General features: G+C 35.0%; 1 protein-coding gene across 1 annotated transcript in view; it reads right to left on the bottom strand.

Annotated features, from left to right (window-relative positions):
* The window catches only part of RNF17 (ring finger protein 17), a gene marked incomplete at both ends in the record, with an annotated part of 172,088 nt that overhangs the window by 128,334 nt on the left and 27,649 nt on the right, over positions 1-16,105 (bottom strand). Inside the window, 7 exons of the mRNA XM_084234862.1 lie at positions 18-207; positions 2,686-2,844; positions 3,837-3,917; positions 5,376-5,677; positions 7,227-7,301; positions 8,113-8,189; positions 9,285-9,456. Coding sequence (XP_084090988.1) covers positions 18-207; positions 2,686-2,844; positions 3,837-3,917; positions 5,376-5,677; positions 7,227-7,301; positions 8,113-8,189; positions 9,285-9,456 — 1,056 coding nt within the window. The remainder of the gene's footprint in view (positions 1-17; positions 208-2,685; positions 2,845-3,836; positions 3,918-5,375; positions 5,678-7,226; positions 7,302-8,112; positions 8,190-9,284; positions 9,457-16,105) is intronic.

Raw genomic sequence — 16,105 nt, 5'->3', positions numbered from 1 at the left:
ATAATTATAAAATATACCCTGTGACAATTAGGACTTCAGAATTTCCAAAATCTACCATGAATATTTGTATTAGTGCAACTTCATGGACTGAGAATTTTGTTGAAGTACTAAGTTTTCTAGTATTTTCACTTCCTTTTGGAATTAATTCAGTGATAGTTCCTCGACACCACATTCCATTTTCAGTACTGTTGACAAATATTCTTGCACCTAAATAATGAGGAAGATGAATCACTATCAATGTTTATAGAAAAAAAACCTAATAAATTCTAATTTATGAATATATAATTAGTTCCCACACTGAAAGGTATTTGTTTATTTACTGGTGATACAGTAATGAGTCAAGTGCTTTGAGAAGGATAAAGGTAGTGGATTATGAGAGTTTCTAGTCATAATACAGAAACTTATGAGCTAGAATAGGGAAGGAAAGATGAAGAATACTAAGTCAGCAATCACTTATTAAGGACCTATGTTTTATGAACCACGACAAAGATTAAGGAGGCTGTCCTACCATACAGAAGTTCAGAAAGGACAGAGCGGCAAACACATGACTATGTGTATGGTACTCACACTGAAGCCTTCTGTCCTCAGGCATGCACACACACGTACACATACACAAATACTGAAGTTTGTAACATACACTGGTAGAATAAAGGAATGAACAATTATTTTCTCTTGGTAAAGGGGAGGGAGTATAAAGAAACAGTGAAACGCAGTGTGTGAAAAGCCAAAATAACAAATTAATACACCCTGGGGGTAAGAGAGGGGGAAGATGAACCAAGGATCTAGCCCCAGAGGGGCATCTTAAGGAGGGATAAAATTAATTATCTAATAATATTAATGAGGACAAAAGATCAAGGAATAAAGAGGTCTGAATTTAATTGTTTACTATGAGCTCAGCAATGTTCTCAGTGTTTTATGTTTGAATTCATTTAACTTCCCAAACAACCCAGTAGAAACAGTGCTTCCATCATATAGGTAAAGAAACTAAGCAAAAAGAGGCTGATGACCTCACCTATAAGTGGTAAGAGAACCCAGGCTGTCTTAGAGTCCAGTTCTCAATGACTAAGCCATACATCACAGAGAGATGCTGCTAAATGACCTCTATATATGCTAATAAAAATAGGATACTTGAGAAGCATAGCAAGACAACCTTTAAAATTAATTTAACTTAAAACCGTTAAATTAAACCAAGCAACCAAAATACCTGCTTAGTTTCAGATTATGCACTCTTCCCTTTTGTTGCGATAAAGCATGGAATCATTATTCCCTAGTTTTAAATTAAATTCTGTTAAGCATTCTTTCTTGCAATAGATAAAAGCCTTTTGAAGCACCATTTGTTGTACTTTATGAAGAACACTACTAGGAAAAGAGAACAAGGGAATACCTTCCTAAAGCAGCATATGGCATTTTTTAAAAGATTTTTTTTAACTTATTTTTTGCATAGAGAAACAGGAGTGTAGGCCAGAGATGTGGGGAGTGGGTGAAAGGATTGAGTGGGGAGAGACAGAGTAGATAGATTTACTGAAATACACTGCTAAGGGAAGCAGTGGGTGAGACAGGAGAGGTCTGCTGCGCCATGTGGTTTAGCTCCCACTGGATCGAACTCAGGCGCTAGCAGTGATAGGGCTGAGATTAACCCCTATGCCACAAGGGAGGCCCTAATATATTGCATTTCTTGTAACCAATTTCTCAAAACAGAAATTAGTATATAATCATGTGTATTTGAAATAATTATCCTTAACAGTTTTAAACAAAGAATGGCTTTTGGTTTTTCTTAGAATATTATCTGTATGCTCTGAACTATTTATCTGGGGCATGTATTAATTTCTGCATTCATGTATATTTTGTAGTCATAAAAATAAAGTTAAAAATTAACACTACACTTCCCTTCTCTTGGCTGCTCATACCTGAAATTTTTTTTTTAGGTTTTATTATTCATTTTTGTCAGAAATATATGATGATCACAGATGTCTGTTATTCTGATAAGATACAAAGATGAGCTGAGAGTTAATTAGACTTTCAAATAAGTACTAAACAGTTAATGCTAAACAGTTAATACTTTTTGGTATTCATTATTTATGGGCACTGATTGGCTACTAACAGAATGAGAAAAATATAAGTCAAACAAGTCATAGCTTTATCTTATAGCAAAGTATAATAAAAACTTAGTTAACAGTGTTATAAGGAACATCTGAAACAAAAGCGTAAATTATAGCAAATTTTAAACCATAAAATTTAATTGGACTATTTACCAATCGCAGCCCTCTATGTGGCCCTATGAAATGGATGTCATCATCCTTTTGCACATTATTTAGCTATTTAATGACATCCTCCACATTTACATGTAGACATCAAGGGACTACAGTCATGCTATAAGGACTCATCTTAAGAGGATCAGCTTACCCTGGAGCTGAGGGGGCATATATATAAAATCCATCACAGGTTTTGTAATTTAAACAATAACTGACCTGACTCCATAATGGAGTTTTTGTGTATTATTTCACTCAACAGTCAGTTTTAATATTTAGTTAACATACCGAAATAAAATTTAACTTATGCTAAATAATTCTAGAACTTTTCTGCTTACAGTATGAATCTGTTATTAAAAAAGGTCTATGTGGTTTGGTCAAATTATCCAATAATTGCAAAACCTTGATACTTTAAATTGGAGTAATATTTTATTACCTAGCTCCAAAATGTCTGAAGGATCAAGGTGTAAACTCTCATTGCAAAACTGATTCACCTTCTTTTCCAATATTGTTACATTTTTTATTTGTGCATATTTTCGAATGTAGAAGTGACAAGGATGTACCACATGGCTTACAAAAACTAGCTCTGGAGAACCTGCATAAGAATATTTAAATCACATTAATAAACCACATGATAGGAAAGAATTCACAAAAACTGACATAATATCCTCTAGTAGAATGCTTAGGATCCAGGAAAGAGCTCAAACCCCAAATAGTAACCAGACAGAGAAACATATCCCAATTTCAACAATGAATTATTTAGTAACCTGAACTGCAAATATTTTACTTGCAAAATATATTAAAAGTGGAATTGCAGTTCATGTGGTAGTTAGAATCTAAAGTCAGAATATATGTTAGAACTACTGGATTAAAACAAAACTTTAGAAATTACTTATAAACAATATTTGGAATTCTGGGTGAGGTAGGGATAAGGGTAGAGTGAAGATATTGAGAAGTGTTCTGTATATAATTGTAAATAAGCCACGTTTTTCTACTGGTGTGAATAGATCTACAGATTATCATGTTAAGAATTAAAAGATCAGAACAATGTGTATGGTATGTTATGGTTTCTGTAAAAAAACAAAGAATTAGAAAAGTAATATATGTGTATTTGTATAAATACAAAGTTAACTCTAGAATGGAGGGAGGGACTGAATGACAAGAAATACAGGTTCGGGGAAAAGTTTCACAAGGTATTTTAACAAGTCTATATTGATTTTTGAATAGTGCAGATGTTTTATCTAATAAAATGATATAACAACAAAGACGAGAGGAGTAGAATTAGAGACAGTCAAGTATAGAAGATAGATGTTAAGAGTAAAGATAGATGATAAAATGTTTTAATTATCAAATATAGATCACTAAGAATACCCACACTAAAGATAATATAAACACACGTAATGAGGAGACAGCTGAGAGAAGTGTAATAAACTTCAGAAATATTTTTGCCAATAATTGTAAACACTTTTTAATATTAAAAGTTTCAGTTATCAGTAAAATTCTATTCATTTCCTTAAGATCAATAAGAGTTACTATAAATACACCAATAAACTGTAGTATATCAAGTCCAGTCAGTTGTTAAAATACCTGCTTTTGATCCAAAAGGAATAGATAGTTTTTTCTCAAGAGGCATTTTTGAGAAATGTCTAGGTGTCTCCACAAGATCATCTGTGAAATATGCATCACAAAATAGGAAATAAAGGCAAGTGCAGTAATTTTATTATGTTGACAATGGTATACTGTTTTTAAAAAGTAGGTTTAACTAACTCATTGAGGTAAAGTGACGAGAAAAAGCAACGTGTCCTTTTTTGTATTCAAAATGTCATTCTGAAATGTGCTATGATTTCACGCATATGACATACAAACTAAACACATAAACAAAACAAAACAAAAATTAACTTTTAGACTATAAGATCAAATTAATGGTTACTTAGAAGAGAAGGGGGGCGAGTAAAATAGGTAAAAGGGGTCCACTGTATAGTGAAGGATAACACTGGACCTTTAATGGGGGACATAATATATTATATGAAGATGTTGATTCATAATGATGTATGCCTGAAACCTACATGTTCTACACCATTGTTACTTCAATAAAGTTAAAAAATGTTATTTTGGAGAGTTAACCAATGAAACAAATATTGGGAGGTGCCAGAGAACCAAAGCAGGTCTTGAAATCGGTCCCAAAGGTGACTAGCTAAACACTGTATCCTACTCTCATGTTAATGGGGAGAATACCAACACTGGAAATCTAATCAAATAATCATGAATCATTTAAATGTTATAAAATAAATGCTATTTATGATGGTTCAATTTTAACAGATTATATCTCACAGGAAAGATTTAAGAGAAGCTGTTCTTAAATTTAAAGAAAAAGTTGTAAGTTTGCTTCTGTAAATATAATTGAGATATATATATTACTTTTTTGAGCATTATTTTATTTTATATATTTTTTACATAATTTTTCATTTTTGTACAATGTATGCATTTTCATCTTGGTTATAGTCCCCATACAATTCCCACACCCCTTGTTTTGATCCTACTCCCTCCTCCCCACCCTGTAGTATGTCTCTGGTTTATAGTTGCTTGTTGATTTTGATTTTTACTTTATTATAATTATTATTTTTCCTATTTCCTTATTTAGGTTTTCTAAATTCCTGCTATGAGTGAGATGTGGTACATATACACAATGGAATATTACTCAGCAATCAAAAAGATAAACTCATGCAATTTGCAGCAACATGGATGGAGCTGGAAGGGATCATGCTCAGCAAAATAAGCCAGAAAGAAAAAGAAAAATACCAGATAACTGACATATATTTTTATCTTTTAAACAAGGATTATATGTGGGACACTACAAAGTCAAATACCCTAATTAAAACAAATATTAAATTTACACCTCAAAGTTTAGCTATATTATTGCATTAAAAAATATAAATAAAAATTATTCTAGCTTTGGAAAATGTGAAATCTGGGGCATGGGATCAACAGGTGTTAACCCAGAATGAGGTGTGAGATTATAACAGCAATATATTTCTCTTAAGTAGAGGAACAGAAGGTACCAACTTCGTTTCTAAATATAGATATCATTACAATATATTATTTACTAGTTTTTGTATTTTTACTCACTTTCCAGGTTTTCTTCAATAATTTCTTCAATTATCACATCAGGGCTAGATCCCGTCTGAGGCAGAGCTGCAACAGTTTTAGGGAATGTTATTACAACATCCTCTTTCTGTGGTTGGAATATTTTTGCTTCCAAATGTGCATTACTGGTTTCCTGTTGCAAGGGAGCTGGTGGGGCTTCATCAGTTAGAACAGACATATCAACATTTTTCTTTTTAGGCGATGGGTAGGTGTCAGGACAAGAAAATTCCTTTTTGTATTTCTTTTGAACACTCTGTCCAATTTCATTTTCATGGGAATTACATCTGTTTAAAAATATAGAAGCAGGTGGCTACTTTAAATCATTTCACAAATTTTTTATATCCACTCTCAAGTCATTTCCTTTCCACATAACAGTTAATACTATGACACAAACAAAGCAGGTAAGCTATATAGTGGCTTGGGGGCATTTTAAAAACAGCTTTAGTGATGCATAAAATTAAATTTCAGTAATTTTTACTAAATTTAAAGAGCTGTGCAACCATCACCAAAATTTAATTTTAGAACATTTCTATTACCCAAAAAAGAAACTTTTACCCATTTGCAGCTTCAAACAAACCCAAGAATTTTTTTTAAAGATTTATTTATTTATACAAGCACTGGGTACAGTCAGAAGCATGGGTGGGTGAGAGAATTCACCAGAGCCAGAGCAGGGAACAGAACAGGCAGAGTGATGAAATACACTGCTGAGGGGAGCAGCGGGCGCGGCAGAAGAGGTCTGTCGCACCATGTGGGACCCTTGCTGGCGGCCGGGGATTGAACAGGCACTGCAGAGGCTGCGGGCAGCTTCGCGGCCCAGTGCTCAAACGCTGTGCCACCTAGGGAGTCCCCAAACCCAAGAATTTAAAAAAATCTACACCAGGCATACTTAATGAACAGCTGAAGAAATAACTTGATACATTCATGTCACAACGATATGATTATAAAGAACAGTGGGTACATGTTATCAAAAAAAGTCATTTTGATTTGGTTTGGTTTATGTGTTTGATTTTAAATCAGTTATTTCTTCTTTTCATTAAAGTGTTGGAAACAGTAAAAGGTACAATCCCGAGCAATCACTAGAAATATCTACCTAGGCTAAAAAATCACCATTAGTCTGAACCATTTGGGTATATTATTCAGTAGCCATTAACCCACATCTGACTATTCACATTATACTTTTCTTACCTATCCACACAGACTTACACTATCAAGTGTAAAAGTACAGAAATTACAGCAAAGAAATTTCTGAACATAACTTGTTATTTTACTGTCTATACATTTTCTGCTAAGAGGCCTATTTCCTTTTTGCTCTCCTCAATAGTTACTTGTTTTTCATGGATGAGTGAAAATAAAATCTCTTTTCAAGTACCCTGCTACCCTCAAAAAACTAACCATTCTCTCCTTTCATAATCCATTAAATTTTGCATATACTATCATAATAGCAAGTATGTACTTTGTTGTTTACATATGCCATTCTCTACTTTTACTAAGTATATCTCAATATGTAGGATGATAGTGCCTAGCACAAAATCAGAGTTCAATGCTGACTAAATGAATGAATCGCAAAAAGATAACTTTGACATATGTATCACTGAATACTGACCCCTTCTAGGTCTTTTAACTTGCATAGAATTTAACTGAAACTATTTTGCTCTACATATTATAATACATATATTATATATATATATATATATATAATTTGAATCATATCTACACTAAATACTATTTTTTTGTCATTTAGATAAATTTTCTGTCCCTTTAAAATGTAACTAAATTATCAGTCTTTGGCACTGTCAGATACTAATGGCATACTGCATTTTTGTAAATACTTACTTTGTTGAATCCTCAAATTCAATCTTTCCCATATTATTAAACATACAGATGATCTCACTGCAATTCATATTCAACCTAAAATAAAACACTAATATATAAATGTTCTTAATAATAAATGCATTTAATACTTTCTCTAAATAAGGTGCAGACATTAAAAACGCAAGAAGATAAGGCATTCTAATTTTCTAGTTATCTAATTTATCATAAATTACATTTATTTTGAGAAAAACCTTTTTTATATTTACCAATAATTAACTTTAAACTGTTATTGAAGTATCATTGTTTTACATCCTTGCTAGTGTTTTGACAGTATAGGATTTCCTCCCTCAGGAGTAGGCACCACAGCACTCCCACCACTGACGCACCCATTGTCCTCCATTACAGGCCATTGTGCTTTCCCTGACCCTACTGTCACCCCTCCCTACGCCCTCTATGGTTAGGTTTTTTTTTTTAAAGATTTATTTTTTCATTTTACTCAAGAACTGGGGTACAGGCCAGATGCATGGAAGGGTGAGAGGATTCATCAGAGACAGAGTGGGGAGCAGAACTAGGCAGACTGACAAAATACACTGCTGAAGGGAGCAGTAGGCATGACAGGAGAGGTCTGCCACGCCATTTGGGACCCTCACTGGCTGACCAGGATTGAACTGGCACTGCAGAGGTTGCTGACAGCTTCATTGCGTGGCGCTCAACTGCCTGCGCCACCAGGGGAGGCCCGATATATGGTTAGTTTTGAGGATGGTTTTAAAGTTTGACTTTGTCTGACTCTTTGGTTTTTCCATATGCTATATATAAGTGACACCATCAATTTTCAACTTATACATGTCTGCTATTTTAGTAAATCTAAACTTAATTATTATTTACTCCTGAATTATAATTTACTTACTTGGGAGAACATTTTAATTTTAGAGAGCTGACTTGCGACAATTCACTCTCAAATGTTGATTTCAAATTCCGGATAATCTAAATCAAAAGAGAAGCATCACTCACACGAATATTCTAGTTATAAATATTGCTGAAACATAATTTAAAATTGTAGAAGGAAAATTGTACTGCTATCTTGCTAGTGTGTTCAAGATTTGATTTTAGACATTCAAATGCAGGATGTAAATAAATTTTATGATGGTTTCCCCCTAAAGGAATGTAAAATCTTTTGGAGATATTAACAGATAACCAAAGACACTAGTCAATAAATGGGACATGGTTATATAAACAGAGAAATTCTGATCAGACTAATTCTGTTCTGCATTGACATTCTCAAATGTTACTCTCTATTCTGTCTAATCTTCCTAACGAGGCTAACTAGGGTAAAGACCAAATCTTACACTTTTTTCACCTTATAACGCCTCATATGTAGTACACAGGAAATAAACACTACTGTTTTTAAAACTGTTAAGATAGTGGCACATTCTTCTCATTTAATAAAAAGTTAGAGACTTTGGAGGCAGCCAAACAAACGGCTTCTATTTTATATGTGAGTTCAGCTCAAACATGTGATCTTCTATGGGAAATGAGGCGTTGAGAAATTGAAATTAGCAAAGAGAAGCTATGGTTAACTCTGCTCTTCCAAAGAAGCTGATAAAGAAACATGTTATTTTCCCCCAACTCTTCTTCCTAGGTACATGATTAGATGATAGGCCATAACTGAGGCCCTTGACCTTCATGTTTGCTGAGGGTGTGGGAGAGAAGAACCTGAATGGATCTTGAATGAAGTTTGAAGAGTTAACAGTCAAGCCACAATTAAAAAAATAGAGCCCCATTTATTTTGCTACTCTCATTTGTCTCTTTTTTTTATTCAAGTGTCCTAGGAAAAAACTTTCAATTCAATGTTGTTGTATCCCACTTGTTCCCAGATAATGTGTAATAAATAACTTAATGCACCATTTCCCTAAGTGACAAATAATAACAAAAACTAAACAAATTATATTAATGTTTGTTTTAGAATTCAAACAAGAATTCTAAATTAATGCAAATTAATATAATCTGAAAAACAAATTCTTCTTACATATTAAATTACTCCAAAGCATACAATAATTCATAAATGAGTTGTTAAATTACCTGATTCAGGTCACAATATGTTCTTAGAGAAGGTGCTGATTTTAACTCTTTTGCTATCTTCATTGCTGCATCCAAATCATTTTTCTTCTCTTCAATGGAGCTTTTGGTCATTACTACACTTGATAAATAATCATCTCTAGTTCTTACTACTTCTTCACACAGGTTCTTTTTCCTTTATTTAAGATTCCAAAGTTACTTTGAAATATTTCATAAACATTTATATGAACGTGAATTTACATTAACTGAACAATTTCAAAAGTGAAATATTGATGAACTTAACATAGTAACATGGTTACATGAAGCATTCAACTGAACAGAAATGTATATTACATTTGAAAGCTATGTATATATAACTAGAGAAAAATGTACATTTTTTAGAATGATATAGTTAACATGTAACAAATTCAGCTGTCACTAGATTAGGATCCTAGATGATTCATTCTAAAATAATTCTTGCCTATCAGCCACATGTGCCATTACAAAGATATATTTGTACTCATCTCTTACAGGGATCTACTTGCACATTTAAAAATTTTTATCAAGAGACACATATTACATGAATATAAAAAGGAGTTTTTAAAATACACTTTGCCAAACCAGAACTTAGGTATCAATGAACTAAAATGTTCAAAGTAATCTGTAGGAAGGTATCCAGTTATTCCTGCATTACCTCTACCTCATCACAATCCTTTCTTTGCCTATGGTAGAAACTGTCTTATCTAGGCAATTGAAAAATCTGTAACAAAAATGGTAGCACCTTACTCATTTTTTTCATCTGACTTCATTATAAAAGGAGAATTTGCCACACTGTAGAGAAATGAGACTGTGACACAAGCTCTGAAGAGGAAAAGAATCCCCCAAACCTTTTAGTAATTCTCTGAAAGTCACTTCTTTAGGAGAGAAAATGGCCATTTTGATAAGTTCTAATATGTTTCCTAGACTCATGCCATGGAGTTATGTCAGCAAAATGGCAGGCTAAGAAACTCTGCACCCTCATTCTGCAATGGAGATAACAAAAACAACCAAAAAGTTAATAAAATAATCTTAGCAAGATTATGGACTATATACAAAGGTAGATAGCAATCAAGAAAAAGCCTGAGAAAGAACTACATTCCAAATAGTAGATTTCATGTTTTTTTTTTCACTTGTCCTTTTCCAAGTCCTCTTTGGTACCACAGTCTTGGTCTGCAGCTGGCAGCACAATTTTCAATTCCTTCCCTCCAAGCACAAGGAGCACACAGGCCTTGTTTACAATGTTCTAACATGCTTGAGGGCACAATGAAGAGTTAGTCTGTTTCACCTAGAATTCAGGCAGTGAAAAGCAGGAATTGCTTGGGGAAGACTGCAAGAAGACTAAAAGCTAGAAATGCCCAAGCAAGAGATTATAGGTAAAGACATACAATAGTCTGAGGCTCAGAGGAGAAGCTGGGCTGTAACTCTTTGGGAAAATCTAAACTTAGACCCAAGCAAGATGTATGCTCAGAAACACCTGAAAACACCTTCAGTCTACACTTCAAATTGACTCCAAAGCTCAGAGAACGCTTAGTACTTAAGGAAGGATTGCAAAATAACAGTCTACAAAAACTAGGAGAGATAGCTATTTTTTACACTTGATCTTAGCCAAAAGGCCGAGAAGCGATGAGATAGCTATTTTTTAAATGCCCAAATTTTCAACAAAAGACAACAGGGTATATGCAAAGACAGGAAAAATATGACTCATTCAGAGGAAGAAAATAAGAGTGCCAGAAACCATCCCTGAAGAAGCAAGGACATTGGATTTACTACACAAAGACTTCTAAAAACTGTGTTAAGCATGTTCACAGAACTAAGGGAAGACATAGACAGAGAATTTGGGGAAATAAGGAAACCATTTAAGTACTAAAATGGTAGTATTAGCAAAGGAATAGAAATAGTAAAAAGATACCAAACAGAAAACCCAGATATCAAAAGTATAATTGAAATGAAAAATTCATTGTAGGGGTTCAACTGCATATTTGAACAGGAATAAGAAAGAAGCAGCAACTTTCAGATAGGGCAAGTGAAATTATTAAGTCTGAGGAACAGAAAGGAAAAAGAATGCAGTGAAGTGAACATAGACTAAGGGACTTGAGAGACAACCTCAAGAGGACCAACATACAGATTAAGGAATCCCAAAAGGAGGACAGAGAGATTATTTGAAGAAATTACTAAAACCTTCTAAAATTACATAGATACATGGATTTAAAAATCCAAGAACTCAAAGAAAGCTAAGTAGAACAAAGTCAAAGACACTACTCCAATAATGAGATACAATATAATCAAACTGTCAAAAGAAAGACTTAGAAAGCAGCAAGAGAAATGCAATTAGTCATGTACAAGGAAGGATTAGTGAGATTATCAATTTCTCAGCAGATGCTAGAAGGCTGGGGGATGACATATTTAAATTACTTAAAGGAAAAGCACTGCTAACTGAAAATTCTACGTTTGGCAAGGCTGTGTTTCAAATAATACAGGAAAAAATAAAACATATCTAAATAAGCAAAAGCTGAGGGAGTAATTACCAATATATCTGCCCTATAAAAAAAGCTAGAGTGTAAAATGAAAGGAGACTAAACAATTATCTGAAGTCATAAAAACATAAACGCTTCTGGTAAAGGTAAGTAGTTGATTTTATTATTTGCCCATTATTATTACAATTTTGGCTAAAAATTTCACATTTTGTTTTCTTTAGGATTTAAAGGACAAATATATAAAATGACTGTAAATTTATATTAACAGATTACTTTAGAGTCCTAGGAAATCGTGCGCCTGTCTGCAAAGCTGTTGGAGGCCAGTGACCCCAGCTCCTCTTTCAGAGTTGAGTGAAGGCAGAGGGAGGGCACCATAATCAACTGTGAACAGCCAATCCCAGGAAATCACGGGCCTGCCTGCAAGGCTATTGGTAGCCAAGTAGCCCCAGTTCCCATCTGGAGCCCAGTGAAGGTAGAGGGGGCTCTGCAAACAAAGGTGAGCAGCTACTACCAGGAAATTTTAGGCCTGCCTGCAAAGCTGTTAGAGGCAGGCGACCCTGCACCCCTCAAGTAAAGACAGGAAAGGCTTCGCAAACAAAGGTGAACAGCCAGTCCCAGGAAAGCTTGGGCTGGCTTGTAAGGCTATTGGAGGCCAGAGACCCCCCAAGTACCCTTCTTGGAACTGAGTAAGGGCAGAAGGAGGCCCCAGTAAACAAAGGTGAACAGCGACATACAGGACAGTGTCCTCTGGCCAACACTCAGCTGTGGGATACCAGTGACCCCCATGTAACCATGTATCCCATCTAGAACAGCAAATAAAGCCAGGAAGGCAAGGGAGCGGGAAGCCCTCTTGGGGAGCAGAAACCACTTGGGAGAGTGCCATTTGGACTACACACAGTGTTAGAGTCTCTGTGAACCCCTACTGCATGCATAGACCACATCAGGCATTGTATATTAAGACACATGTGCAGGGTAAAAGACCAGCAGCATACAAAGACTTGGTGCTCTTCAGGGAGAGCGCCCATCAACCCACCCACAGCATCACTGGTCCAACCACTATGGAAAACTGTGTGGAGTTTCCTCAAACTACTAAAAATGGAGCTACCACATGACTCAGCAATTCTACTTCTAGGAATCTACCCAAAGGACACAAAAACATTAATTCAAAAGGATACCTGCATCCCTATGTTTACTGCAGCACTATTTATAATAGGTAAGATAGGGAAACAACCCAAATGCCCAAAAATAGATGACTGGATCAAGAAGATGTGGTACATATACACAATGGAATACTATTCAGTGGTTGGAGCTAGAAGGAATTATGCTCAGTGAAGTAAGTCAGGAGGAAAAAGAAAAATATAGGATGGTTTCACTTATAGGTGGAATATAGAGGAAACAATTAAGAAATCAGGGAAAAAATAATAACAAAAAAATTGGCAGGCAACTATAAATCAGAGATATTCTGCAGGGGAAAGAGAGGGATCAGAACATGGGAGGGAAGAGCACAGTGGACTATGGCACAGGGGCACGGGTGAGTCGGTGGTGGGAATTCTATGGGGACTACACCTGAGAGAAGAAAGCAAACATTGTATAAAAATGAACAATGATGTAAAATGTAAATAAATAAATATTTTTTTAAAACTCAGAATACTATATCCTGCACAACTCTCTTTTAATATCTGATATGAGGGGAAAAAAGGTCTTCCCAGACAAATAAAGGCATCCCAAGAAAAAGGCTTAAAGGAATTTGCCAATACCTCTCCTACAACAAAAGTTAGAGTAGTTCTCATATAAAAATTGAGGAAAAGAAATTAAGGAAATGGATAGGAACAGAAAACAAAATAAAAATGGTAGTAGCAAACCCTCAACTACCATCTACCTAGTATAAATGGACTAAAGTCAATCAAAAGGCATAGAGTAGCTGCACAGATTAAAAAGCAAAACACAAATATATGCTGCTTATTAATATCCAAGAACTCAAAATCTAAGCTATAAAGATAAGCTCTCAAAATCCAAGCTATAAAGATAAAATCAAGCTATAAAGATAAGCTCTCAAAGTAATGGGAAGGAAATAGGTACTCCAAGTCAATGGAAAATTTAAAAATGCAGGGACCACTATACTTACATCAGATAATATAGACTTCCATCCAGAATAAATAGCAAGAGACAAAGATGGACATTATATAATGAAAAAGTAATCAACAGGATGAAATAAAATTATCAATATATATGCACCTACTCTAGCAGCAACAAAATATGTAAAGTAAACAGTAACAGCCTGTAGGTAGACATTGATGGCTACACAATTAATAGTGGAGAACTTTAACACCCAACTTATAGCAATAGATTGTACAAACAGAAAAATCACCATGGAAACAATGGTCTTAAATGAAAAAGCAGATGAGATGCAGGTAATAGATATTTATAGAATATTCCACCCCAAAATAACAGAATACACATTTTCAAATGCTAATGGAATGTTAGTAACACTAGATTATATGTTGATACACAAAACAATATTTATGAATGTTAAAATCCTATCAAGTATCTTTTTGGATTATAAGGGCATGAAACTAGAAATCAACCAAAATGAAAGAGGAGAAAACAACAAATTTGTGAATAAACAACATACTACTGAATAACCACTGGGTCAATGAGGAAATTACAGATGAAATGAAAAAATACCTGAACATGTATGAAAATGAACACGCAACTCATCAGAACCTATGGCATGCAACAAAATAAGTACTAAGTGGGAAGTGTATTGGCAGTACAAAAAGAATCACAAATAAGACATACAAACTTACACGTAAAGGAACTGGAAAAAAATAGCAAAATCAAAAGTCAGTAGATGGAGGGGCAATAAAAATCAGAGGAGGAATTAACAAAATAGAGATCAAAATGACAATACGAAAGATAAGGAAACCAAGAAGTGGGTCTTTATAAAGATTAACAAAGTAATCAAATCTTTAGCCAGACTCACAAAAAATGAGAGAAAACACAAATTAGAAATTAAGAGGTTAAAATTATATTACAGAAATATGAAAATTCATGAGTATGGTAAACATCACACTCCATGTCAAAACCTAAAAGCTTTACCTTTAAGATTACTAATGAGACAAGTATGTCTACTCTTAAACATTACTTTTTAAAAGTGTTGGAAGTCCTAGCAAGAGCAATTAGACAAGGATATAAAAGTATCTAAAATTGGAAAGGAAAGTAAAATTACCACTATTTGCAGATGACATGATACTACACACAAATTCCAAAAACTCCAGTAAAAATGTTAGAAATAATAAATGAATATAGAAAAATGGCAGCATACAGAATATACAAAAACCTGTTGCATTTCTGTAAATGATGAACTAACAAAGACAAATCAGGGGACCGACCTATTTATAACTGCATAAAAATTAAATACATTGGAATAAATTTAACCAAAAACTGTAAGACATTGTTGAAAGAGATAGAAGACACAAATAGACACAAAGATATTCAATGTTCATGGTTTGTGAGACATAGTATCACTAAAATGGCTCTATTAGCTAAAACAATATGCAGACTTGATGCAATCCCTATCAAAAGCCCAATAGCATTCTTCACAGAAATAAAAAAAATCAGATGGAACTCTAGGCCACCTGGACTGGTGAGAATCTGACCCCTTTGGGGAGTGAGTCAGAGAGGCCAGAGATTTCTGACCTCATCTGGTATACTGCTGGTTCTGCCAAGACCAGCAAAGGTCTTTGCGACTTCCTTTTTTTTTTTTTTAATAGAGGCATGTTTTATTTATTTATTTATTTGTTTGTTTGTTTTGTTTATACATGCACTGGGTACAGTCAGAAGCGCGGGAGGGTGAGAGAATTCACCAGAGCCAGAGCGAGGAGCAGAGCAGGCAGAAGGACCGAAGTACACTGCTGAGGGGAGCAGCGGGCGGCAGGAGAGGTCTGCACGCCATGTGGGACCCTCCTCTGGTGGCCGGGGAGCAGCCGGGGATCGAACTGGCGCTGCAGAGGCCGCGGGCAGCTTCGCAACCCAGCGCTCAACCGCTGCGCCACCGGGGAGGCCCCCTTTGTGACTTCCTGAGAGACTCCACGGGTCCCACCAGATCTGGTGAGACCATGACCCCTGCTGGGGAGACAGTGGCTAGAGACCCCTGACCTTTTTCAGGACCAATTCCCACAAAGACCAGCAGAGGTCTCATGGCTTCTGTAAGACCCTGCCAATGCCTGAGTAGACTAGATCCAGGTAGTACCTACCCAGATAGGCAGAAGCCTTGCAACCTTCTACAAGATCCCACTACCACCTGCCTAGACATACAAAATGCCTTGTGAC

The sequence above is a fragment of the Talpa europaea genome (genome assembly GCF_964194135.1).
Source record: "Talpa europaea genome assembly, chromosome: 6".
Lineage (NCBI taxonomy): Eukaryota > Metazoa > Chordata > Mammalia > Eulipotyphla > Talpidae > Talpa > Talpa europaea.
This window is presented reverse-complemented; position numbering and strand designations above follow the sequence as displayed.